The sequence below is a fragment of the Punica granatum genome, chromosome 5 (genome assembly GCF_007655135.1).
Source record: "Punica granatum isolate Tunisia-2019 chromosome 5, ASM765513v2, whole genome shotgun sequence".
Lineage (NCBI taxonomy): Eukaryota > Viridiplantae > Streptophyta > Magnoliopsida > Myrtales > Lythraceae > Punica > Punica granatum.
This window is the reverse complement of record NC_045131.1, coordinates 3,877,477-3,903,698: the sequence shown is the minus strand read 5'-3', so window position 1 is coordinate 3,903,698 and position 26,222 is coordinate 3,877,477. Positions and strand designations below refer to the sequence as shown.

General features: G+C 37.2%; 3 protein-coding genes across 15 annotated transcripts; 2 read left to right on the top strand and 1 right to left on the bottom strand.

Annotated features, from left to right (window-relative positions):
• Positions 1-9,675: 9,675 nt before the first annotated feature.
• Positions 9,676-12,808, top strand: LOC116208468 (zinc finger protein JACKDAW-like). Of its 5 annotated transcripts, none has more exons than XM_031541937.1 (4): positions 9,676-9,833; positions 10,236-10,453; positions 10,729-11,131; positions 11,396-12,808. In XM_031541937.1, the coding sequence occupies exons 2-4, from the start codon at positions 10,309-10,311 to the stop codon at positions 12,426-12,428; spliced, it is 1,581 nt and encodes a 526-aa protein (XP_031397797.1). In that variant the 5' UTR covers positions 9,676-9,833; positions 10,236-10,308; the 3' UTR covers positions 12,429-12,808. The 5 variants fall into 5 exon arrangements, with proteins under 5 accessions (XP_031397797.1, XP_031397796.1, XP_031397798.1 ...); XM_031541936.1 differs by lacking the exon at positions 9,676-9,833 and adding an exon at positions 9,847-10,121; XM_031541938.1 differs by lacking the exon at positions 9,676-9,833 and adding an exon at positions 9,848-9,961.
• A 6,236-nt stretch (positions 12,809-19,044) lies between these two features.
• Positions 19,045-22,617, top strand: LOC116207936 (zinc finger protein BALDIBIS-like). Of its 9 annotated transcripts, none has more exons than XM_031541071.1 (5): positions 19,095-19,318; positions 19,645-19,810; positions 20,114-20,516; positions 20,820-21,863; positions 22,269-22,617. In XM_031541071.1, the coding sequence occupies exons 2-4, from the start codon at positions 19,666-19,668 to the stop codon at positions 21,853-21,855; spliced, it is 1,584 nt and encodes a 527-aa protein (XP_031396931.1). In that variant the 5' UTR covers positions 19,095-19,318; positions 19,645-19,665; the 3' UTR covers positions 21,856-21,863; positions 22,269-22,617. The 9 variants fall into 9 exon arrangements, with proteins under 9 accessions (XP_031396933.1, XP_031396927.1, XP_031396931.1 ...); XM_031541070.1 differs by having other exon boundaries at positions 21,993-22,590; XM_031541073.1 differs by having other exon boundaries at positions 19,045-19,196; positions 20,117-20,516; positions 20,820-22,590.
• A 1,149-nt stretch (positions 22,618-23,766) lies between these two features.
• Positions 23,767-24,739, bottom strand: LOC116206892 (fasciclin-like arabinogalactan protein 11). The gene has a single exon (XM_031539726.1). The coding sequence runs from the start codon at positions 24,698-24,700 to the stop codon at positions 23,942-23,944; it is 759 nt and encodes a 252-aa protein (XP_031395586.1). The 5' UTR covers positions 24,701-24,739; the 3' UTR covers positions 23,767-23,941.
• Positions 24,740-26,222: the final 1,483 nt, after the last annotated feature.

Genomic DNA, 26,222 nt, shown 5'->3' with positions numbered 1-26,222 from the left:
AAAACGGGCAATATACAATTCTTTCATTTATTTCTATTTTCTTGTAATGTTTGGAACTCACACAATAGGAACACATATATATGTGTGCGTGTGCGTGTGCGTGTGCGTGTATGCATGTATACAGATGTGCGCACACTTCACTATTTCTCTCTATAATTTTTAGTGAGCCGACAGCATGAAGCCAAAGAAGAGGTTTAACTAACAGACTGCATGCATACACATCGCGAATGTTACCAAAAATGAAATTATTTGATTAATTACGTGTGAGTACGCTGCACTGCATGCCGAGCTTCTGACACTATCCTGACTCAAACCATTATTTAATAAATTAGAATATGTCAAAAATAAAATAAAATCAAACTTGATATATAAATTATGTATTAAGAATCTGATCACAAGGCAATGTTGCAGATTTAATTCCCGCGGGAGATCGGGAGAGAATGAAAAGGACAAGCAAACCGCGTGAGGATGTCAGCCAAATTCATATCATATCACTGTCAGCACTGTACATAATTTATACATTAATCATGTGCTTGGAATTTTTTGATGTTATACATTGTCTTGTAATGAGAAAAATTAAGTTTGAGTTGGAATATTGATTTATCATGATTAAATATTTGAATAGATTTTAATTAAATCCCAAGCCTGCAAAGTATAGTTTTCTCAATTGGGTATGAGGATGTCATACTTTTCTTTTGTAACTTTGACAACTTATTTTAATTTAGGTGAAAAAAATAGACACACGCGTACATGAGATGCTTTTCTTCCATTACTTGTGAACATATACTTAGTTTTCTTGGGAGACATTTGATTCTCGAGTGATCTCTTAGGGTCAACCCAAGATCTGTCCTTGGGCGAGATTCTAGCTATAGCATGGATGTGGTTGAGGATTACGTTGATTGATCGACAAGCACCCCGATGACACGTTAATAAATAGGATTTACTAACTCATAGTTGTAATTGATTCAATGTGAATATAGTCGTATCCTAAAAGTGATAGAGTTGTCCCCTCTACGAAAAGATCACTAATTGGAGATGCTGCTATAAGCACACACAAAAAACTGCTTATGTTACTTTTCCATATGTCCTAATTCAAGTTCTATGTTTTTGTACATTTCACCAAGTATTTATATATATTTAATTACTTTCTCTTAATCTCTAGAAGATGATATCACGGCTATATATCTTTCAAACTTAACAATATATATATAATTTAATGATGAGACAATCTAAATATGCTCAATGACCATTCATATTGCCTTTTATAAGCAAGTGACAATATAAAAATTTCTTCAACCTGACATATAAGTTATATAACACAAGTCATCAATTTTTTGTTATATCGATCGTGGGCAACGTCGTCACTCATGTACTCTCTCATCCATGATGAATATGTAAATTGCCCGGTCGATTCAAATTGAAATATAAATTGAAGAAGCGGCGCAACTAATCCTTCTCGGTCATGCAAATCAGAATACTATATTGAGAGAGAAACAGAAGTAATTAGGGCACAATCAACCACGAAAATCATATCATATAAATCTTAAATTCCGACCCTAGGGGCTCAACTAAATATAGTAGGCAGGACCTTTGAAAACCCAACACAATCAACGCGTTTTCGGGTACCATTCCCTCAATAAACAAATAATAATTTATTACAATTATTATGACATCCAGTCATATACTATTAATTAATAAAAAATAATTTATCTATAAAAAATTAATATAAAATGAATTCTATTTTTTTAATCATATATATATATATATATATGCGTGTGTGCGGGCGCTTTTTATTTTCTCAAAATTTATGACCTATCTCTAATCAAAAATTTTTACAGTCGAGTAAAATCAGGAAATTTATGGTACAATATTTTTTAGAACTATTGAATTATAATAATTAATCAACAAATAATTGATCGTCCACCGATTGAAAAAGTAATGACATCATATAATAATTGCACGATAAAATTTCTCAATAGCACCGGATAATATCACAAGAGAGGAAGGGACAGGGAATTGAATGGACAATGAGATCAGAGATCTTTTGTGTATATCTATATAACGTGCATTGGAGGGAGACTGACGATGCGGGGAATCTAATTTCGATGGAAAGGTACGAGACATGTCGTATGTGGTCGGGAGGACACAATATATACATACACACAAATATATACATATATGTATATTATATGTACATTTTCATTGCTCCTCTTATTGGAATTAGGGTTTGTTCTTTTTTTCTGAAAAAAAAAACCTTATATATCGAAAAAATTGCCCACACGCATAGACACACTTGTGTGCATGTGTGATTGAGAGACAAAAAGCTTCGGATACCCAATGAAATAAGGGGAGCAAGAATTAATATTGGAGGGAAAGAGAGAGAATAAATCATTGGATAATGTTTCCAAATACAAGAGGCCAAAGCAGTTGAATCGAATATCTAATAATATTATTTGGGTATGCATGCAATTATATGTATGTTGCTATAAAATTATATATTGTAAGGAATTAACACATATTATTCATCATTCTCCCTCTTATATAAAAAATGTCGGGAGGCTCAAAATTGGGTCCGGACGGTCCGCAAAGTCAGCTTTGATAGAGACGGTCGACGCCGTTCACCCTTATCAGCCTTGATAGATCTTATGTGAAATGCATGATATGGCTATACATATATCTACATTAATTTGCGCTGACGTATACATGTGCACATGATATATGTAAATTTAAAAATACCGGATGTGCAATAACGTATCTTAATGATGCACTCCCTAGCTAGTCATCCAAGATTAAGTAAAAAGAAAAAACCAGAAAATTCAAGTACAACCTACTTAGAGACGTAACAATATGTATATATATATTTTAAGTGAATCGCATAACAACATATATAGATATCTATATACTAGTAGATGTGTGTTACATGTGAAATATGCTTCGATCAAGTTATAATGCATACTACTGATATGTAGGAAAATGTAGACATAATTTAAATTTCATTAAAAAAATTAAGCATATAAAACATGCTTCATTACATATCGATCAATTTAAGTGAAAAAAATAAACAAATATATATTATTAATGGATCATCAAAATCAATTGATAAAACTTTAATTAAAATTAAAAGTAATTGTTGTGCCCAAATTTTAAAAAAATTAAGTTGATTTACATATAAAATTCTATTTATAAAAAATTTTAAAAACAATACTAACAATGAATCATACCTCTTACACCATCATTTATTTTTGCTTCCTATCATGTGCATTCAATTACATAAAATAAAATCTCGTTAGGCGATAATGCTCAGAAACTAAATTCTATAACTACAATGATTTCAAATGGTATAAGTTTATCTAACTTGAGAATTGACATAATTTATCATTGTAAATGATGAAAGGCTTGCTATCTTATCAAATCAATTACATTCCCAAAGTCTTATGAAGAAGATTTAAACTTGTATCATGGAAGTATTAAGAAATATAAATGAGTAGTTTTAACAAATAGAATACACACACATAGATATAAATATATATATATATTATGAAAACAGAATATATTAGGTGCTATTAGTTACAAAATATTCAATAAAGGACAATTTTTAATATTTAAACTAAATAAATATTTTCAGTTTTTGATATTTTTTAAAATTGTTAGTAAAGATGATTATTTATGAATTATTAATGAGCCTCAAATTTATGAATTTTACATACTTTTTTCATGATATATCATTTAATAAAATTTTAATTCTTAATTTTACATAAGTATTTTCTAATGAAATATTTCCATAATATATTTTAAATTTTTATAGTTTTCATGATTATATAAGAAGCATGTTTTAATTATCCAATTTTCAAATAAAATAGTTTTTCCTATGTTTTCAAAATTTTCAAATATGTATTCCGTATTATTTCATGTGATCCTCAAGCTTCATGCCTAGTATTCAATATGACGTATGACAATAGCCAGTTTAAAAAGAAATATACTATGAATCTCCAATTTTCCATGTTAATTTTTATACACATATATATTTAAAGTATGAAAAATTGCATTATTAAAATGATATATACTTATTGCTAGACTTTTGAATAAATTATGCATCATAACAAATGATGAGACAAAAATCCAATTATATTTTCATTGGATGTAAAATTAGAGGGAAAGCCATAAAATAAAAATAAGGCAATGGATTAATTAATAATACAAAGTCTTGGCATTTGGCGAAGAGCAAGAATAAAATTTAAATAATTGGGATATAATAGAGTGAAATTTGTTAAAAATGACAAAAAAAACATATAATCATAATTCTAACTTTTTGAAAAAAAAAGAAACAAACTCAAAACTAATGAATAATTATAATTAATCTTCTTTATGTGTAAAGTGGGCGTAGCTGTATTTGATCTTAATTTTTGTTTTGAAATCTTTGTCACATGAAATATATATGTAAAAATATAGTAATTAAAAATTTAAAAAATGACTCAATACAAAGATACAATTACAAAATCTTGCTTCACCAACCCAAATCTACATTGATAAAGAAATATCAGTAAGAGTTTTCCTATACAAATCAAGAGCCAATTGTTTTTCCTTCATTAAACTCTATGAAAATTTTATTTACATATATTTTTTAAATCAGGAAAAATAGAAACGTCATCTTTGTACATAATAAATAAAGAAAAACAAAGATCGTCTCTCTTCACATTTTTTTTGTGGCCTTTCTATCCAAGGAAATTTGTTGTTTCTATCGTCTCTCTCCCTCTCTCCTTCCTCTTCTCTTTTCTACAACCTCTAACCAAACTCACGGCTCTTCGCTAGGCTACAATTCTCTCTCTCTTCCATTGGAGAGATTGAGAAGCAGGGGCTTACGGTCACTGGTGCATAAAAAAACTAAAATAAAGGATAAAAAAATTAATTACTGAAATTGTGCAATTATGATAATCTAAGATGAACATGGTGATAAAATAGATTGTTTTTTACTTGTCTCTTCATTCACCTATATTCAATGGCAATTAGAAATTCAAGATCATATAAGCATGTGAAATAATAATGATATTTCTTCGTCTACTTGAGATTAAATAAGGATTCAAATAGTTGAATGGTGTAACAAAAATAAAATAGTATCAAGTGTATGTAGAAAATTCAAGTGAGGGAGACAAGAGACGATCAAATAATATCAAAATAATGGAAGAGCCAATGATATTATTGGAATAAAGAGTATGACCCATGAACAAGGGTTAAACAAAATACCACACATAAATATTCTTTGTTGATGACATGTTAAAAACTTATAAAATAAAATAAAATATATATTTTATAAGAGAGATTACATATCTTTTCATGCAATAGAAACACGATCACCGAGATTTTTGAGCAACAAGACCGAGGATTTTTAGAGATTTTTCATTGAATTGTTAGAGAGAAGAATTTCATATGGAAAAGGGGAAAGTTTGAATGGTTTCTCATAAGTCTCTTGAATAACTGAAAAGTATATATAGAAGCAATAAATACACCTTTTTGAATAGTTATGTCCGTTTAGATCATAATCACATCATTTGACCGACCAATAATATTTTTTCAAATATAAAACATGAAACTAAATATTTCTTTTATCATGCCATTTATGATGATTAATTATACTTGTACTTATTTAATCATTAGATTTGATTGTCTAATTACATTATAGTTTTTTATATATTTTTTTGTTTATGCTAAAAAATACAAATAAAATTAAAAAGTAACAGGTGAATTTTATTTCATCATGAGAGGTGCAAGGGAATCTTAAGAAATTACTTTCGCTCGCATTTTTTGAGTGAAAAGAAATCAGTCAATAGCCAAAAGGTATGGTGATTTAAAAATTAGAATTCATTATGTTAATTATATATAGAGTAAATTTATAATATCATTATGTTAAGTGGGGGGAAAACGGGAAGAAAATTTGAAGAAACACGGGATTGTACTTTTTTATATAGTGCGGATATAGACATAGATTTAGGTTTATAGAATCATAATCGAGGTTTCAACAGTTTTTTCTTCAAAATGTGTTTGTTAGTATAAAAAATTATATAAGTGCAAGTGTCTCTTCAATAGTTACTTTCACTTATATTGTTTGAGTGAAAGGACACTAATCAAAAGGTATGATAATTATAAGAGTTGGTTATGAAAATGATAGAATTGTAGTATTATTATAAAATTGAAGGCAACTTTGAACAGAATATTACAAAGGAAGCATGTATCTAGGTAGATAACAGAATATAAAATATATTTCAAAATTTTATGGAGCAGATGTACCTATAATGAAGGATAAATCTTTCAAAAGGGACGTCATGCGACAATTGGAGAGAATTCACAATGAGTACAGAAATGGAACATAAATATATTACTAAGGATACGATCAAAAGTCATGAGTCAGAGGTGTACGAGGTAAAGTCACGAGACCATAAGTAACGACCCAAAAGTGTATGAGGAAAAGTCACAAGAGTACAAGAGTATTTTCGAAATTATCAAAATTGAAGAAACACTTTGGAAGTGTTCATACTTTTATATATAGTATAGATTAATAGCTCAAAAATTATTAGTAATATATATGACGAAATGAGAAACAAAGATTGAGAGACATTGAAATTCGAGAAGACAACCTGTATAGTTTATTTTCAAAGCAAAGTATTAAAGATGTGAAAAGGCATAATTGTTGACCTAGACGTCGATAGAAAGGAGATCATTAGCTGAAACGGTATTGGAAAAATTATATTATTAAGGTGACATATGTCTCAACATACATCGGGTAACCTTATAATTAATTATTATAAATGTATATATATAAGTATATCGGCTTAGAATCAAGTGTCTTATTATAAGTCATAAAATCAAGATTGAGGAGTAGTTGCGAGGTCGAAATCGAGCCTAATTGTTTTGGTTGGAAGGTCGGATATAAAACGTTACAGAGAAATTATAGAAAGCAAAACAATTAGTTTGCAAAAAGAAAAGAATACATTTTGTGCTATATATTGTTGTAGTCCTTTTCAATTCATTTTTTCAATGAGAAAAATGTTTAATAATCCCGAAATTTAAGGTACTTAATTTATGGAAGCTATCTTGCGTCTAACATTTTCTATAGCCATGTGGTTTTCTGATGGTTCATCCGACCTAAGTATTCATGAGAGATTGTTGCAATATGGAACATGCAATTACCAAATTAAGGATTTTCATATAATTCTTGCTCATAAAAACAATAAGCAAGATTATCAACAAAATATCACGAACATTATATATATATATATATATATATATATATATATATATGGTGAGGTCGACCGACTTGAAAGTTGCTAAGAAAGTATTAAGAAATCATGAATTAATGTATAAGATAAAACTATTTTGTTTTAATAAATCCATATTATTGATTCGTGCCCAAATAATCTTGAAAGTATATATATTTTATCTTCATTATCAAAAGGAATTAAAACAAATAAAGGAATTGTGCTAAATTGCATGAACTTTCAAAACTAGGTAAAGTTGTACTTGTGTGGGGGTTGGGGTTTTGGTCTTAGTTTGCTAGTTGAGGTAGAAGAGAAATATTGGCACGATTTATCGTACGATTTCAATAAATACGCACGAAATCCATACTTATAGATATACACTTTTTAGTGATTTGAGTAGATAATGTATATCTATAAATATATGGTTCAACCTAAATGTGAGAAAGCTCCATACGTTTAGTCATGAGCGATCAAACTTCTTGGTCGTCTTACCCACGCAACTCGCTACAAGGTAGCTTGTCTTGGCTACGTTTTCGGTATGTGCATGTTATATGCACAACTACGTATTTAGGAGGAAAGAGTGGCCCTATCGGTTCTAGCTATTTCTTGTACGTTTAGCTGAAATTTCTTATATGGCAACTAGTAACACGAATATCATGAAGTGAATGGTGAATGTGAGGCGGTAGAAAGCAAAAAACATGAACTTGAACGCACAAAATTTGATTGATATCCATACCAGCTGGTTGCTAAATTACTATAGCATCAAAATATCTGCGAAATCTGTCAGAGTAAAACATGCAAAACACTTCCAATTTTGCAGGAGACTTGAAAGCGTGGTTAATTAATTGAGAAAGTGGCTTAGTCAAGTGTTTAATTCCCTCTTGTAATTTTCCTCCAAGCAAGGAAGAGAGTAAAAAGTGCCTTTTCCCTGACCATGAGATGATGGACGGACTAGATTTTACTGATGGTCCAACTTGTATGGGTCCCACCCCTGCTTACAACTCATCTGTGAAGTGAAGACAGAGGCATCACGGACGGTCCTATCAGGCTGCCTCGGGCAACTCGAAAGCTTCAGCCTTTTCACTTCTCTCTCTCTCTCTTTCTTTTCCTGTCTACTGTCTCATCTCTCTCTATATGTATATGAACGTGTATATGATATATGTATATTCGCATGTGAAGGTGGAAAGAACTTTCAGCCCTAGGATAGGATAGGATTGGTCCACTGCTCGTAATCGTTCAATCATTTTTATACCTGATCGATCGAAGTAGGGTTTCTTCAAAAGCAACCCAACTTTTTCACACCCCCCCCTTCTCCCCAAATTTGAAAAGCAAAATTCACAATCCCATAGATTCTTGCCTTTTTACCCTTCCACTACCCTCTTAACTTTTTACATATATATAATATGTAATATACTTATAAGAAACATAAGTATATGTAAGGAACATATATATATGTGCAGGTGTAGCCTTTCTGAATTGATTTTATCTTCATTGCAATGTGTGTGGCGATGTGTTTGTTTTTTAATTTGTTGTGTTTTTTCCTTTGGATTTTACACACTTTCCTCAAACTTCTCAATGTTTGCTTGGCTATGTGTGAATTACAGGCCCGGCAAAAAGTTTTCTGAAAAGCCACACATCGGTCACACAACCCTACACATTCTATTGATAATAATTAATTGGATTAGGATATAAATAATTATAAACAATTTGTTTTGTACATTCATAAGCCAACCATGTAATTTACCATACGAAATCTCCATATGTAATACGTTGTTCGTCTAAAGTTTTTCTGGTTTTAGTTCTTAATAGCTGCCTGCACAGAGCAGCTGGCAACTTGCACCACAATCTGCATGCGTGTATATATCGACATGCCCATGTCAATATAACATGATAAAATGCTATTTTTACCTCAATATATAGCTTTATGCACACACACATATATATATATATAATAGATGATGATGATATGTGCAAAATGAGATATTGTAATGACAAATCAAAAAGAAAAATCATTGCCAGATGCACGTACGGTGTACTTAGATACGTACTCGACACTAAAAAAATCAAGGAGCGTGTCTCGGTTTGAATTCAAATTTCATTTTGAGTTTTGAAAGAAGCAGAAGCAAGGGACACAATATGTATAGTTGCCTGGAGGGGGTCACTATGCTTTGTAGTAACAAATGAGCAAAAGCGTGTTATGATAGAGATAAAACAATGTTGAGGGTGGCCCCATTTCAATGGCCATGGCCACTGTATTTTTTTTTTCGATTACAATAGGAGGCTCATAGCTTAATATAAGGAGATTGAAAGGAAATCTAAATAAAGGGGCACGAGTAGTCCTACTGATGAGAATCGAACCCATGACTATTATATTTCATGCTTATATATATCAGAGATAATTAAAAAAAAATTAAAACAGAGAGAGAGAGACGAGCAAACAGAGAGAGAGAGAGAGAATCTTCTTTGTCTCACAGTACAATAAGAGAGAGAGAGAGACACACACACACACACAAACACACAGACGCACGCACAGAGCTTCATTCGTTTGGTGGTTTTCATTTTGAGAGATCAGAACAAATTGAGGTAAACTCCAGCAAGCAGCTCTGTGAGAGAGAGAGAGAGACTGCAAGAAAAGTCCGAGGCTGTGTTTGTTTAGAGTGTTTCTGGGGGAGAGGGTTTGGTCTGGTTCTGCTTATTAGCTCCAAAAATATGTATTGCTCAGTTGGATGTTTGTTGTCTTTGAGCTGAGAGTCAAAATAATTCCCCATCTCTCGATCGATCAATACAAAACCAAATCATTTGTTTATCTTCTTCCTTGTTTTCGTAGATACAGACCCGATATCGATCTCGCTTCCTTGTTCGATACCTTTTGTACGGTTCTATAGATATATCGTGCGTCTTTGTTCGTTTTGTTTCCTCTTATTATTCCTCTGGAAGCTAACTGAGCCGCTTTTGTATTGTTCCGCCGCCACCTAATCTTTGCAGGCAGCAGCAGCCAGCAGCTTCCTCTTTTGGATTCGGATAAGTTTAATTGCCCCCACCCCCTGGCCCGCTGAGGATGATGAATATGTCCGGCGATCCTTTCTCGCTCCCTGCCACCATAGCTGCCGGCTTCTCCACTATCGACCAATCTCCAAACCCTAACCCTAGGCCCACTTCCAATTCAGCAGCCAGGAAGAGGAGAAACCTCCCCGGAACACCAGGCAAGCCGCGCTCCTCCTCTTTCTTATTCTTATTCTTCTTCGTCGTTTTAACCGACTTCTTCATACCAGTCCTCTCTTATCGATCTACCCTGTCCAATTTGAGTTAACTTCGATGCAAGTAGCTTGTCACTTTTCACTTGTCGACCCAGATCTCGGGAATAAAGTATTTTCATTAATTACTTCGCTTTTCTAAATCTACGTTTCCCGATGATTTAATTAAATGGTAGTTAATTTTCAAATCAATTGGACTGATCGATTGATGTATGAGTTTGAAGTAGATCCAAATGCTGAGGTCATTGCCTTATCGCCGAAGACCCTCATGGCAACCAACAGGTTCGTCTGCGAGATATGCAATAAAGGGTTCCAGAGAGACCAGAACCTGCAGCTCCATCGGAGAGGCCACAACCTCCCGTGGAAGCTCAAGCAAAGGGCCAAGGATGCTATAATAAAGAAGAAGGTATACATATGCCCTGAGAAGACTTGCGTGCACCATGACCCATCGAGAGCGCTCGGAGACCTCACCGGGATAAAGAAGCATTTCAGCCGAAAGCATGGCGAGAAGAAATGGAAGTGCGAGAAGTGCTCGAAGAAGTACGCAGTTCAATCGGATTGGAAAGCTCACTCGAAGACCTGCGGGACGAGAGAGTACAAGTGCGATTGCGGTACTCTATTTTCCAGGTAGAGTTATGATAACTGATTACATTATTTCCGAAAACACATACATTGGACAAGATCCTTAAACCACTTCTTGTTTTGGCGTTGGATTATGAATTTACGCCCGTGGCGTTGCTTGAAAGTTGAAAGAATTAATGCTTCCGTACCAGAATGTTCACGGGTGGCTTTTGGGTTTCAAGTCATGAATGATTATGTACGGCAAGGCTTCAATAATTTTTCTAGATTCTTTTGGCAAAATAAATGATGGTTTTTTTTTGGGTGCAACAGGAAAGACAGTTTCATAACCCATAGAGCTTTTTGCGATGCCTTAGCGGAGGAGAGTGCAAGATTTACCTCTGTGGCAACTGCAAACCTAAACCTTAGAAATAATGATACCTCGATTATCAACGGGCAATCAGGTTTACCGCATGGGTTCGGGATTAATCGAGGAGTTCAAGATATTGCTGGAATTACTCAATTGGCCAGATCCATGATTCGCCCGGATGCCAGTGGTATGGCCGCTGGAGGAAACTCTCTTGCTGCAATTCACGTTGAGAATAACTCGAGATTATCATTGTGGCTCAACCAAGCGAATTCCCAGCTCACTAATCCTGGAAATGTATTGCCCAATTCAAGTCTTTTCGGTTCATCGAGTTCAACAGGCCTGCCGGAGATGCTACAAATGGGGACGGCTAACAATCTCTTTGGCTCGTCTTCGATGCCTAATTTTGGAGGATTTACTCAGTTCCCTAGTTCTAGTGGTGCACTAAGTGCAAACTTAAGCTTATCTCCGCTGAAGGAAGAAGTCAGTAAAAAGAGTAACTTAGTTGAGACCTCATCGTCGGCGTACGGCTGCCAGAACTTGCAGCCAAGACCGGCCATGTCAGCTACTGCGCTCCTACAGAAAGCGGCTCAAATAGGCTCCTCGAGAAGCAACCATTCACCTATATTTGGCAACACATTCAGGGTAATGAGCTCGTCTCCTAACTCAAGCACCTCAGGGTTCAACGCGCTCATGAACCAAAGCCGAACGAATAACGACGAAAATCAACAGCCACCGCATCTGATTGCAGATGTAAAGCAACCCAAGGATTTCGCAAGCGATTCCAGCCTGAGCTCAGTCACAAGGACGACCTCGTGCGTCATTGATCAAGCCCGGATGAAGCTCCATCCCGGCTCAAACAGTGCTGAGCAAAACGGTTTGACTAGAGACTTTCTAGGCGTGGGGGAGGTCAGCCGCTCTTTCTCCCCTGACGAGCTCGCGAGGCTGGCCTCAATGAGCTCGGCCATGGGATTGGGCCAATTCGGTAGCAACAGCTAATTAGCCGATTGATGTCGAACGCTACATTACCATTAGTTATTAATCCTGGCTACATCGTATCAATCGATTATTTGATTTACTACGCACGTTTATTGCACGATCGGTGGATCGAACCTTTTCATCACTGGCTTGGATTGGATTGTGGGGAAGAATGGGCAAGAGATCGAAGAGAAAGAAAGGATCAGCTCAGATGATTAAGCAGCCCGTGAATGGTCAGTGATGAGGGGGGGCAGGCGCGGGGCCCACTGCATGTCCGAAAAGACTAAACAATGAACGAACGACGAGTCATGCATGTTCTCGTTGTTTTATATGGTGTCTTATTGAATCACCCTTTGTTTTTCTATTTCTTTAATTTAATAATTTTTTTTCTTCTCCCCTTTTATTTTAATTTCTTTCTTCTCACCCTCTATGTCTATAAGAAAATATATATACGTTTGAAAATTAAAACGAGCACAGAAAACTACGTGACGACGTCGTTGACCGCCCGTCAAAGAAACCCGGCGGGCTGTCTCTTCCACGGGCGTCAACGTTGGAGAAGAAAATAAGCATCGAGTGGAATTCTAAATCTTCTTATTATACCTTGCTATTTTATATTATTGTAAAATAATGGGAGAGGTTAGGGTTAGGCTTTTATGCTTCTCTTGGCGTTTTCTTAGAAGGATCGAAGTGTAATGTTGATTTACGTAGGTAGGATCTTGCTAAAGTGTTCTCGCGACTGAAATTATTGAAAAATGAGATGTAAGGTAATAACTTATGGTTTGTTTGGCTTGCAAATGTGATTTTAAAATCACAATTTTAACATAATTCTACCAACAACAAAACAAAATAACTCATACAAAGTTAAAGAGTGAGCCTCATTTATACCACTTTTTTTTTCCACAACAAAACAAAATAACTCATACAAAGTCAAAGGGTGAGCCCCATTTATACCATTCTTTTTCAAAATTAAAATATAATTTTAAAATCTTATTTTGAAACCAAACGCATCATTATACTCTTGCATGGTATTCAAAATATTTTAGATTTCATTTTTATTTTCATTTAAAGGACTACTCCTGCCCTTCTATTTAGTATTTCAATTTTTTTTAAAAACCAAATCCATAGACTTTTGAAAAAAAAAAATCTTGGTGAACTGCCGAAAAGTAGTATAAATATCGATATTTCATCAAAATTGGTAGTATCAAATGCAATTGTGGCTAGAAAAAGAGTTTTATTGTCACTAAGTCTGCTTAACTACCAAAACAAAGAAAAGATTATTGTCGTGTATTAGAGGGATTTTGTGGAAAAATCTCGGGATATATAGAAGAAATTATATTTGATTGTTTATCCATGACCATGCCTTTCTATGTGTTTGCTTTTAATTTTCTTTGACAAGAGTGATAGGAAATTCTTTCACGGTCCTTCCACACATAATTGCTTTTTTGGAAATAAACACCAATAATTGTCAATCAACCTCGCGAATAATTAATACAGTGCAGCAGACATGATTGCAACAAGAAAAAAAAAAACACGGCAATTCTTTAGCAAGTGTTATGTTAAAATATGTAAAGATAATCCTTTCAAAATCTCGTACATATCCACCTCTTCAAGTACATCTCACAATAAATGTGGAACTAAGCCGGCGGGATGTGTTATATAATGTACTCATATTATCAATAGGTGTATATATGGTCACGTGACTCACGGGTGTAAGGAAGTGCGCGTGGCAATGTAGTGACTTTTCTCCTTTTTAGTTCTAGTGATGGATTTGGTCTACACTAGTACTTGTTGGGGGGGGGGGACTATGAAATATTTATTTACATTGCGGGAAAAAGAATAGTTATTTACTTTGTGGGCTTGAAATTAAGCCTCGTTAAGTTGAAGCCCATATGATCTTCAACCGTGATGGACCCACCCACCGTGAAATCAACCTTTGCTAATTTATCCTTTTTATTTTGAATTTGAAATATGGCACGGGACAATGTATAGCAAGAGTTATTGAAATTCACTAAGAGTGGCTCATGGTAGTGTTACCCAAGTCAAGAACCTTTGCAGCCAACAAATCGATCAATAAAAACAAACAATTAGAAACAAATTACAATAGTCAATACACTGAGTTATCACGAATTTATCAAATTCGTCATCTGAAATCACTACTCTCCTACATCTGTGCATAATTTTATTCTCTAACTCTATATATTTCTTAGTGATGCTTTAAATACGTCTCACAGAAATCGCATCTGAGCCACTTAATTTAGGGGGGGGGGGGGGGGGGGGGGGGGGGGGGGGGGGGAAGAAAAAGAAAATTCTCACCATTATTGATGGGTATCAATCAAATCTAATAGACACAATAGTAGATAAGAGGTCCCATCCTATCTCTCACATATGACTATATATAACGAACTATCCCCTTTTGCCCCATTTTGCAATTCTATTGTCCTAATGGGCGAATGTGGAATTCATTTACAGCAGGGGGTCCTGATCAGTCCCATTTAATGGATCTCCCACTTCACCAACCCCGGCCCCCACCTTAATGTACATAGCGACTTATTGGACGTCGGGTATATATTCCTTCAGTTGTCCGAAAAACTTAAGCCAATGCAACAGAAAATATCTTTGTTCGAGAGTTCCCCTTTTAGCTCTTTGGTAAGACCATTCAAATGCACTTAGTTCCCACGACTTACGTTTGTGGGTGTTCGTGGTTCCACAGTGAAAATCGCCTCATTATGAAAATGAGAATAATTAATTTACATATTATCTATATACAGGCTTAATTATTTGAACATTTGACGGGCGGGAAATTCACAGTGAAGTGAAATATTGATCCAGACATTATCAAAATATTGCGATGAAACAGCCTTCAATTAGGACTATAATTACTCGGTAAAGTGAAAATAATATGTAATGAAAAATATTCTCGTATATCGATACATACATTATTCAAGATGAGTAACTTCCATAGCTGCTCTAAAATACGTCGACTTCTTAGTTAGTTAATTATAATCCCGGACTCGTGTACTCCGAAAAATAATAAGACAGACTCAACTAATTTCTGTTTGGTTTTAGTTTTCTCGATGTGATCTCAACTTGGTTGCTAGCCTCTTAATTTGAGCTGGTTTGATGTGGAAAAGGAAGAAGAGATATGACCAAAAAGCGGGACAAAGAAAACGGTGAGACGGCACCGAGAGAGCCAAGGCCGATCTGTAGCTGTAGCCGGAGGGGGACAGATTTTGTGCGGAAGGGACCACCAATGAAAGGTCAAACAACCAATCAAGACACCGTGATGTTTTTGAACGGCTTTAATTTCTTATATTTATATAAAAACATTATCCTCAACTTTCTCATTCCAGAAGTGCTAACAAAGATCCATATCCTCAAGTTTATTAAGCTCACCCCACGGAATTTTACAACATGAAAATTAGTTACGGTGACAAAGACGGTGCATTATAATAAAAAGTGTAGTATTTCTAATCAAATGCGTAATACTTTGAAGAAAAATGACAAATTAGACCAAGTATTACGGATTTGAATAAAATTACTACACCTTTCAACCGAATGTATACCACACTTGTCACTATAACTAATTGTCATGTTATAAATTTCCTCACTCTACAAACCCTTATTTACCCCGCAAAAACTTAGGGACGTAGGATTGCTTATTATTAATTTGATTCCAAATCAATAAAAACTTTGGCATGTTAGAACTCATATATACATGCACATAAAATGCTCTTTTTTTAATAATAATATTCAATTACGTACATATGATAAGTTTTTTTTTTGGTTATTTATACTGGTGGTCCAAAAAGTTTTAATAATGTATCGGGTTAGTTCAAAAAGTTTTTTTTTTGCTACTTGATAGTAGAAAATGTTTCAAAGTTGTAACATGATAGTATAAACCGTCATCTCGCCATTGACGCCGTCAAGTCGTCCTTTATAAGACTGTAAATTTTACATCATCATATAACTTACGTAAAACATTTTGTACTATTAAGTTACAATTTCAAAACATTTTGCACCATCATGTAACGTCCCACAAAAACCGGTTTTGCACCATTAGCGTCGGTTTGACGGTGTCAATGGCGAGATGAAGGTTTGTACTATCATGTTACAATTTTAAAATATTTTGTACCATCAAGTAGTAAAAAAAACTTTTTGGACTAACATGATACATTATTAAAACTTTTTGAACCACCGGTGTAATTTACCCTTTTTTTTTAATAAGTTCTAGTTTAAGGTGTTTGTAGTTACGGGATGTCGTGACACACGTGCACACGCGGGACGCAACACACATGCATATATGAAAAGCAAGCCGAACACCATCTCTTATAAGGAAAGCAAGTACGCTTGTCATGTAAATTATGATAATTAACACGCTCTCATCACAGTATTGACGAACTAAACAACAAGTTGACATATAGTCAAAGAACACGAGAATAATCTTCTTGTTTTTTTTTAAGATAACTCATTCAAATTTTATTAATAGAGGTGATCTTACAAAGTGAAAATCATAACATGTTTACAAAAGGATAAGATATAACCCTAAAATCATCTAAGTAATTGCTCGGCTCATCATGTACATATACGTGAATTCTCGTACGATGCCTGGGAGGATTTTCCTTTTTCTTTTACTGAAAGGTTTAATTAGCCATTCGATGATGAGTTTCACCATATGCATGGATTAGGATGAAAGGGTGGGTTGAAATATATGGGGGAGGAAGCAGCCAAAGGACGGAGGCAGGGCACTTCCTTATCATGAGCTATAGCGGGGCCCAGGGTGCAGTCCCAGTGGTGGGGTGGTGGTCCAGCCCGGCCGCGTGGGGCCCGCGCTCTGCTAGCACAAACGCACACAAAATTTCACACAGAAGAGAAAGACACAGGGAATCACGGACGGGGCAAACTCTCTTAATAAGGACGCCTTCATGACTTTCCCTCTCTCTCTCTCTCTCTCACTCTCTCTCACTCTCTCTCACATACAACAAACGATCTAAGCATTATTCAGCAAAAACAAACGATCTAAGAAGGAAGTGTCTTGTGACGAACTCTGTCCCTTAAAGGGTACAAATTTAATGGAAATTGCAGAGAAGATTCCCCCCATCAGAAATTTTTGAAGCTTCCTACACCCGCTCGATGGAACTATCGTACCAACAATTACTCATGAAAGTCGACAGAGAAAGAGAGAGAGAGAGAGATTACGTGCTCATACACTTTTTTTTTATTATAATAATATATATAATTCATTAATTATGTATTTATATGCGAGTGCGTATGTACATAAACAAACACGAACACGAACACAAAGGTCGACACAACACGACTCGATGAGAGCATCCAGGTTAATTTCCTTGTCCGTGAATGCGTCCAAAGTGGAACGTCCCATTTAATTGGGAGGGAGGGTGGGAGCTTTAGGTATGCGTAGGTGTTTGACATCCCCTTGAAAAAATTGAAAATGCCGCAGCTTCCCTAGGTTCTGTCATTTTCCCACTCAAGCTCCCTCCTTTGCTGATTATGTCGTACGTTCAGATTCTATTAATTAGCCGAGAGATCAATTACCATGTGACTCTTACGCCACGAGCTGCCGGTCCGATTAAACTGTAACTTTAAAAGTAATTAATTGCAATCGCATAATAATATTCCATTCTCTCTCTCTCTCTTTTTGGAAATTAATCCTCATCAAATTAATTCTTCCTCTAATTTTTAGGAAGACTCACACCACGAGCGGCGATTAAGCTGTAATGTAAAAGTAATTAATTCGTGATCTACTATCACATAATAATATTCCATTCTCTGTCTGTCTGTCTTTTTTTTTTTTTTTGGGAAATTAGTTCTCATCTTATTCTCTCTGGTGGCTACCTCATAATGGTTCAATCATTCTCATACCCTGAACAGGGTTCTTTTAAAAGCAAAGATACCAACCTTTTTCGACATCCAGATCCCCAAAAAAAAAAAAAAAAAGAAGAAGTTCACCGCCCCCATCTGATTCACTTTCCTTTTCACTCAACTTTCGTTATAATATTACCAAAACATCTTTGTAGTTACATGTATAGCCTTTTCTTGCATTTTTTCACTCTTTACAGAACATTTGTGTTTGTGTATTGTGGTACTCGTCAAAATTCTCAATATCTTAGCCTCATAGCAACTTGTATAATATTACTAGCCCAGCAAAAAGCTTCTTGAAAGCCACATATTGTCATATAGCCCTACACATACAATTGATAATAGTGTTTGAGCCTCTCAAACGAAATATATACTAGTTTGCTATAACTAGATAGAAGTTAGACACACAATAACACAATATGCTACCCTACAAAAACTGTAAAAAGAATTATTCTTCGTTATATTCATGAGAAATCTAGTCCCGTTGTGAGTTTAGGTCTTTTTACAGCCAGTTTGATTTGTTTTGAGTCGATCGATAGAGATGTGATCGATGCGCTCGACGTATTATTAGTTAAATACGAAAGGAGAGAGAGAGAGAGAAAAAAAAAACAGAGAATTTTCGCCGACCTGTGAACAACAGGGAATTTAAACCCGCCTTAATTTATTGTATATAAAATGCACGAAAAAGCGAGTGATAGAGATAAAAGAATGAGGGCAGTGGGGCCTCTGCCCTACATGGCCATAAGAGTTCAAGTATATCAAGATAAAAGGAAGGACGTGCAGAAGTAGACGACACTCGAGAGACACAGAGAGGGAGAGAGGGGGGAGAAGAGAGAGAGAGAGAGAGAGAGAGAGAATCATTATTCTCATCATATCATAAGAGAGAGCTCCTTTTTGAAAATCAAAACGAAGGTAAACCAAACCCCAGCAGAAAGATAGATCCATCCATCTCTCTCTCTTCTCTCTCTCTTCTCTCTCTCTCTCTCTCTCTCTCTCTCTCTCTGTGTTTGTGTCTGTAAGAAACATCCGAGGAGGTAACATAAAGTATTTTTCGAGCTTGGGGGGTATGCGAGTTTTCATGGGAGTTGGGTGGTTTCTTGTCTTTTGGCCGTAGGCATAGCTGATGAGAATCAAATTGTCTGTTTGAATATATATTAAGCCCTCTGTCTCTCTGCTGGGGCTAGAGCTTAGCTTTCTTTGTTCTTGCAGAGATAGATAGATAGATATATACAAACTCTCTCTTCCCCTTGCTTCATTCCCTTTTGTACGGTTCTGTTGTATTTATTCTTTTGTTTTTTCATTCGAGAGCTTGTTGTTTTGGTGCAAACCAATTCACAATAACCCTATTCTGGACTCTCAGATAAGAGACTCTCTGACAAGGATGAATATGTCCGGTGATCCTTTCTCCCTGCCCGCCTCCATCGCCGGCTTCTCTGCTGAAGAGCCCAACACAAACCCTAACCCTAAACCTACCGCTTCTTCCACTTCGGGAGCCAAGAAGAGGAGGAATCTAGCTGGGACACCAGGCAAGCCATGCGCCTCCTCCTTCTTCTTCTACCTCTATTTATCGTCGACGACTTTTTGGTTAACCTCTTTTTGTAGCTCCTCTTTTGTCAATTTACTTTCAGTTGTGATGCCCTTTTGGAGATATGAAATGCTCAAAATCCCTTTTTAACCTCATATTCATTTCACCTCGCGTGTTTCCCATGGTTGATTTGTGCAAATCTAAGTTTATATCGAAAATCCAATTAAAATCAACTATTTCTTCATTTACTCTTTTTCATTTTTGGGAAATTCGAATAACTTGGCTATTACTGAATATGTTGAAGTAGATCCAGATGCCGAGGTTATCGCCTTATCGCCGAAGACACTCATGGCCACCAACAGATTCATCTGCGAGATATGTAACAAAGGGTTTCAGAGGGAGCAAAACTTGCAGCTTCACCGGAGAGGTCACAACCTCCCATGGAAGCTGAAACAAAGGACCAACAAAGACATCATAAGGAAGAAGGTCTACATATGCCCCGAGAAGACATGCGTGCACCACGACCCATCAAGGGCTCTTGGAGACCTTACCGGAGTCAAGAAGCACTATAGCCGGAAGCACGGAGAGAAGAAATGGAAGTGCGAGAAGTGCTCGAAGAAGTACGCGGTTCAGTCGGACTGGAAAGCTCATTCAAAGACTTGTGGAACTAGAGAGTACAAGTGTGACTGCGGCACCCTCTTTTCCCGGTATGTTATCGATTAAATCTTCTATCTATTTATTTCTTCCTGCCCATTAGTTTTTCAAGCTCATAATTCAAATCTACAACAAAGATTCTCCTCATTCTTGTTTTGGTATGTATGAATTGATTCTCTTGACTTCTTTTTTGGAGGGATAAGCTGCTTCAGCACATTGGTTCACGGGTGGCTTTTGGGTGCCAATTAAATGATTTTGAAAATTCTTGCAATAGCTTTTATACTGATTTCTCTTGTGAAGTAAATGGAGCTCTTTTTTTTTCTTTTTTTTTTGATATATCTATATGTATGTAACAGGAGGGATAGTTTCATCACCCATAGAGCTTTCTGCGATGCATTAGCGGAGGAGAGCGCAAGATTTACTACAGTGACACCTGCAAATCTTCATTTTAGAAACGATGCCACCTCCATTGTGAATGCACAGTCTGGTTTACCCCACGGATTTGGAAATCGAGGGGCACAAGATATTGCTGGACTTAACCAATTAGGTTCCATCTTGAGGCCCGACTCCGGTGGTATGCCTCTTGTGGGAAATTCTCTTGGCGCAGTTCAACAGCAGAAATCAAGATTATCACTGTGGTTGAATCAGGGGAATCCGCAACTCAGTAATCCCGGAGAAATTTTGCCTAGTTCTAATCTTTTCGGGTCGTCGTCCAGCTCGACAGGACTACCGGATATGCTTCAAATGGGATCGGCTAATAATATCTTCGGCTCGTCTTCATTGCCTAGCTTCGGAGGCTACAACCACTTTCCAAGTGTCAGCGGTGGACTAAGTGCAAACCTAAGCTTATCCCCTCTAAAGGAAGAAGTTGGAAGCAAGGGCAGCATAGTCGAAACCCCTACTGCTACTTATGATTGTCCTAACACGCAGTTGAAACCAGACATGTCGGCTACGGCTCTCCTGCAAAAAGCAGCACAGTTGGGCTCCACGAGGAGCAACCCATCATCGATCTTCGGCAATACGTTCGGGGTAATGATGAGCCCCCCGTCCAGTGCAAGCACCTCGGGATTCAACTCGCTGATCCATCAAAATCGGATGAATGATTACGACCAACAGCTGCCCCATCTCATTCCGAACATGACAAAGCTGCCGGACAATTTCGGTAGCAGCCACTCCAACCTTAGCTCGATAACAAGGACCTCGAGCGGCCTAGACCAAGCTCAGCTGAAACTGCACCAGGGCTCGAACAGCACCGACCACAGCAGCCTGACCAGGGACTTCCTCGGCATGAGCGGAGAAGCCGGCGGGCCACCGTTCTCGCCCCAGGACCTCGCTAAGCTGGCCTCCATGAGCTCGGCCATGGGGTTGAGCCAGTTCAACGGCAACAACTAATAAACCACGTACGTGCTCCGCACTCGCTACTTAGTTTCAATAAGTGACTCTCTACTGCGATCGACAATGGCTACGCGTAATTTACCGCATGGGCAAAAGGATCGGATGCGCGGGATAATTATCTGTTTTTAACTTAGCTGGCGAGGGGCTGCCCGTGAATGGTCAGTGAGGATGGGGGGCCCGCAAGCTGCATGTCCGAAAAGGCTAAGCAAGTGATGGAAGGGGGAAGTATGAGTCATGCATGTTCTCGTTCGTTGTTATTTCTTTTGGGTAAATATGTCCCTCGTGTTGTTTTATGTGCTGTCTTACTCTTATATCGATTCCCTATCTTTCGAAGTTCTCCACAGTCTCTCTCTCTTTAATTTTCTTTTTCTTTTTTCTTTTTTAATTTAATTTAATTTTCTTTCTCTTAGATTAGATTTTTTTAAAAAAAAGAGTAAAAAAAAAGAAAAAAGAAGAAGCTAGCACAGAGAAGCAGAGGAGAAGAAGACTAGGCGAGGACGGTCGTTGACCAGCCGTCAAAGGAAGTCCGGCAGGCTGTCTCCGTGACATTGGCGTCAACGTTGGCGAAGAAAAGATGTAACGACCGTTCGAGCATTAATCATTGTCTGTCGATCCGCATATTGTTTGTTTCCCACTCCCTCCTTTTTTTTCTTTTTTTTTTTTGAGGATTCAACTGCTCACTCACTTATAATATGGGGAGACTCATTCCATTTTCCCTCTGCATTGAGATTATAGATGATTTTATTGTTCTTCAACTAATTTTGAGGTCAAAGTCTTATTAATGTGCCGAATTTCTATAAATATACGCACGTTAAAATCTATTTTTCCATGGAAAAAAAAGTGTAATACAGTGACGCACGCTATCTCATGTTAATTTAAATATCGCATGTTCGATATTTAATAGGATTACTCATACTCCTTTATTAGTTATCTATCTTTTGTTATAGTAGATTTTGAACCCCTTTATAACCGGAATAAAAAATTTTAATTTTCCTACCTGCCTCCCATCAATTATCGGGAAAGAAACACGCTATTTTATTGTTTGCTCAAGAGAAAGCCAAATGTGCAATGGAGGCATCAATATAAATGAACCCGGCATCATGTATATCATATTTGTAAGGTCTAGTTGGTATTCATATATTCTTATAAGCTCTCCCTTTGTCTGGTTAAACTTTTCGGGAACATAAAGATTAATGTTCGCCTCGGTCTATAGTTAGTTGTAATGTCTTTCTCAATTCCAGTCACGAATTTGGACGTACTATTTTGATTCCAGTTAGATTGGCTTAAATAACAAGAGATGACAAACCTAAAATCAACTGATCGTGAACTCTTAATATGCACTTATTGGAGACCTGGTCCTCTACCTTTCCTTCTTGTCGTCGAAGATCAGCTGCGACATTTTTGTTGTAAAATGCATGGTACATAATATAACAACACTCCCTTCATGACTTCCCGTGATATATTAACACATTTTATTTGCATCAAAAATTTGGGCACCATATATCGAGATCTCATATAACATCAATTAGTATTAATCATGTATATATCTTTTGCATATATGTTATTATCATTTCAAGAGAATGGGATTTTAATTTTGGAGGAGCGACCATGAGTATGACTCCATCTAATGCATCTCCCACTCCATCAACTGCAGCAGGCCCCACATTAATTAACAAACATAACACATTGCCTGCATGTTAATATATTATCGCTCACGTGTTGATATTAACTAGTAGAGAAGATAGTGGCACATGCCATCGTCTAAAAAGAAAGAAGTTTAAAATTTTTTATTCTTGTTGATGGAATTGCATGTGTCTCTATATTTAGATTTTTATGTGCTTATACTAGCTCTATCATAGACCTCCTCCGTAATCGCAAAAACATTCATTAATCACTTGGGCTACTTCATGGAAAACTTAAATAAAGGAATATTATTTACACAAGAGAAAGAAATACAATGGACAAAGCTAAATCACCAACAAATTATTCCAATTGAAATTATTTGAATTTCAATACACACTTCAAAATTTGATTTGATTCTATCCCACAGCGTGGTCCTTCATCAGTCAAGACAATCTCAATCCTAAAGAGCTAATGATATTGCAGCCAGAATAGCACCACCAACGGTCACTCGTGTAGCAACTCCTAGTCTACGCAGACTTGAATCATGTGCGGCTGAGGTGTCAACTGTATCAGAAGACCCTGCTGAGGAATCCGAAGACGTGGGAACGTCCTTCCCGGGTTTGGACGGGGCTGGGGCAGGGCTCGCCGGTGTCCCAAACAAGGCAAGCGGGAGGAGGACTTTGTCCACCTGATAAACAGCCAACCGTTTATCGGTATATATGGTATTGGAAACGGTCGTCGTGTCCACCCCGGTGGTCAAGTTCACTTGGTTTCCCGATGTGGACACATTAAGTGAGAATTTCCCGTCATCGGCATTCCCTGCCTGGGTTCGAAGTGGGTTGCTAACCGTCTGGAACTGGGATGTGGAGATGAAAGCCGGGAGGATGTGGAACTGGATCAGCTGGATCTTCTGCTGGTCGGAGAGGGAGTTGAGGGCGCCGGACGCAAGGCCGCTGAAGGCGTTGTCGGTGGGCGAGAAGATCGTGAGGGCCTGGTTGGAGGAGCTGTTGAGCATGGTGTTGATCTGATCAGCCTCCTGGGTGCTCTTGAGCAGCCGGATGAAGGTCGTGAACTGGCCAGCCTTCTCTAGGATCTGGGTGATGTTTGTCGGGCCGGAGGGGGCTGGGGCCGGGGCCTGGGCCTGGGCTGACGTGCCAGCCCATTGTTGGATGGTGAGGAGGAAGAGGAAGTAGAGTGAAAGGAGGTTTAGTTGCTGCATGACTTTTGCTTTGAGGTGGGAATGAACTGAATTGAGGAGGGGTTGAAGGGGTTTTATATTAGTCTTATGGAATGGGGAGTTAGGTGAAAGGGTCCATTTCCATAAGGTGGGGTGATCATTTCAATATAACTGCTTTCTTGGTGGCAGCAGAAGAAGGATCAAAGATTTATACATATATAAATATGGAGTGCTTTGCAAGGTAGGAAATACAGCTGGTTTCGACAGAGTTATAGATCGAGTAGCCTTGAGTATAGGGAGCTGTTTAAGGAAAAAAGAAACCAGGGGGTCGTTTTCGAGCGGTTTGGAATGAATTTGTGTCATCTCGTATGGAGTTGTTTAAGAGAATGTATCTTCTACAAATATCCAGTGGGCGCTCAAGAAGAGGCTCATGATAATTGCTTCGGTACTGGTAGAAAATGCCAAGTTCTAAAAATGCCAAGGAGATAGCTTAGAACCCAAGGTACTTGACCTTGAAATGATGATGAATTGATGGCATAGGTAGTAGTGGAAGAGTGGGGATACTGTCTCTATGTTTTCAGGTCCACCACCAAATGACGTTCACGATTATCTTCTTTGCCTATGTCCTTGGCTCGATGCGTAGTCCTGCTGGTTGACAGAGATTTATTTACATAAGTCAGATCATGAAAGCCCAACACCGACATGTTGTGTGACATGTTCGAATGAAACTAGCTAATATAGTATGTCCCTTATACCTATTACTGAAGAGTCCCCATGATATTCAGCGCAATGGAACTTAAGCTTTGAGGATCTAAGATTCCACCGTGGCTCCGTCCGTCTACAATAGCGAACAATCCCCTCTCATTTATATGAAACCTCTGATGGCCCCAATATCTTCTTCTTTCTCAGCCTAGCAAATTTCCAGCTTCCACTAGCCCAGCCCTCTCTGGCCCAATTACTGACTAAACTCAACTTTCTTTTGGGCCAGCTTATCAAATGGGCCGGGCTCCATGAAGCCCAGTTCCCTGCCCAATGGGCTCTTTTCGATGATATGGGGCTGGAGCCCGATACAATAAGAAATATTAAACTAGAATATACACAAAAACGGAATATGGAGGCATTTGAAATATCGCCACGAAAAAGATATGAATACTCTCCGAAGATGAATGGAAGAAATGAATACCCCGAGAAAAGTGCGGGGACTTGCAGGCCAACCAATCGGCGGAAGACTTGGTATGGGATAATTTGAACTTGACACACCATAGCAAGAAGACGTCGGACCGAGTTTACAAGGTCTTGAATTCGGGGATTGCATTGCATGAGCCACGTTTCATCATATAATATCGAACAATCATTGAGCCAACTTCCGCAATAATAATTCTAAAGCCATAGCCATGTGCCCAAGCCAACTCCAACCGGCAACCGGGTTTTGATACCCCACGGTTCAGCCACTAGCTGTCGGAATGGCCATTTTTTACTGTCGTCCGCTTTGACTTTTTCCTGTGTCGGTCGCGTCATTCCGAGTCAGATTCAGAAGCCTAAACGTGGGTCCCCCGCCGTTCCT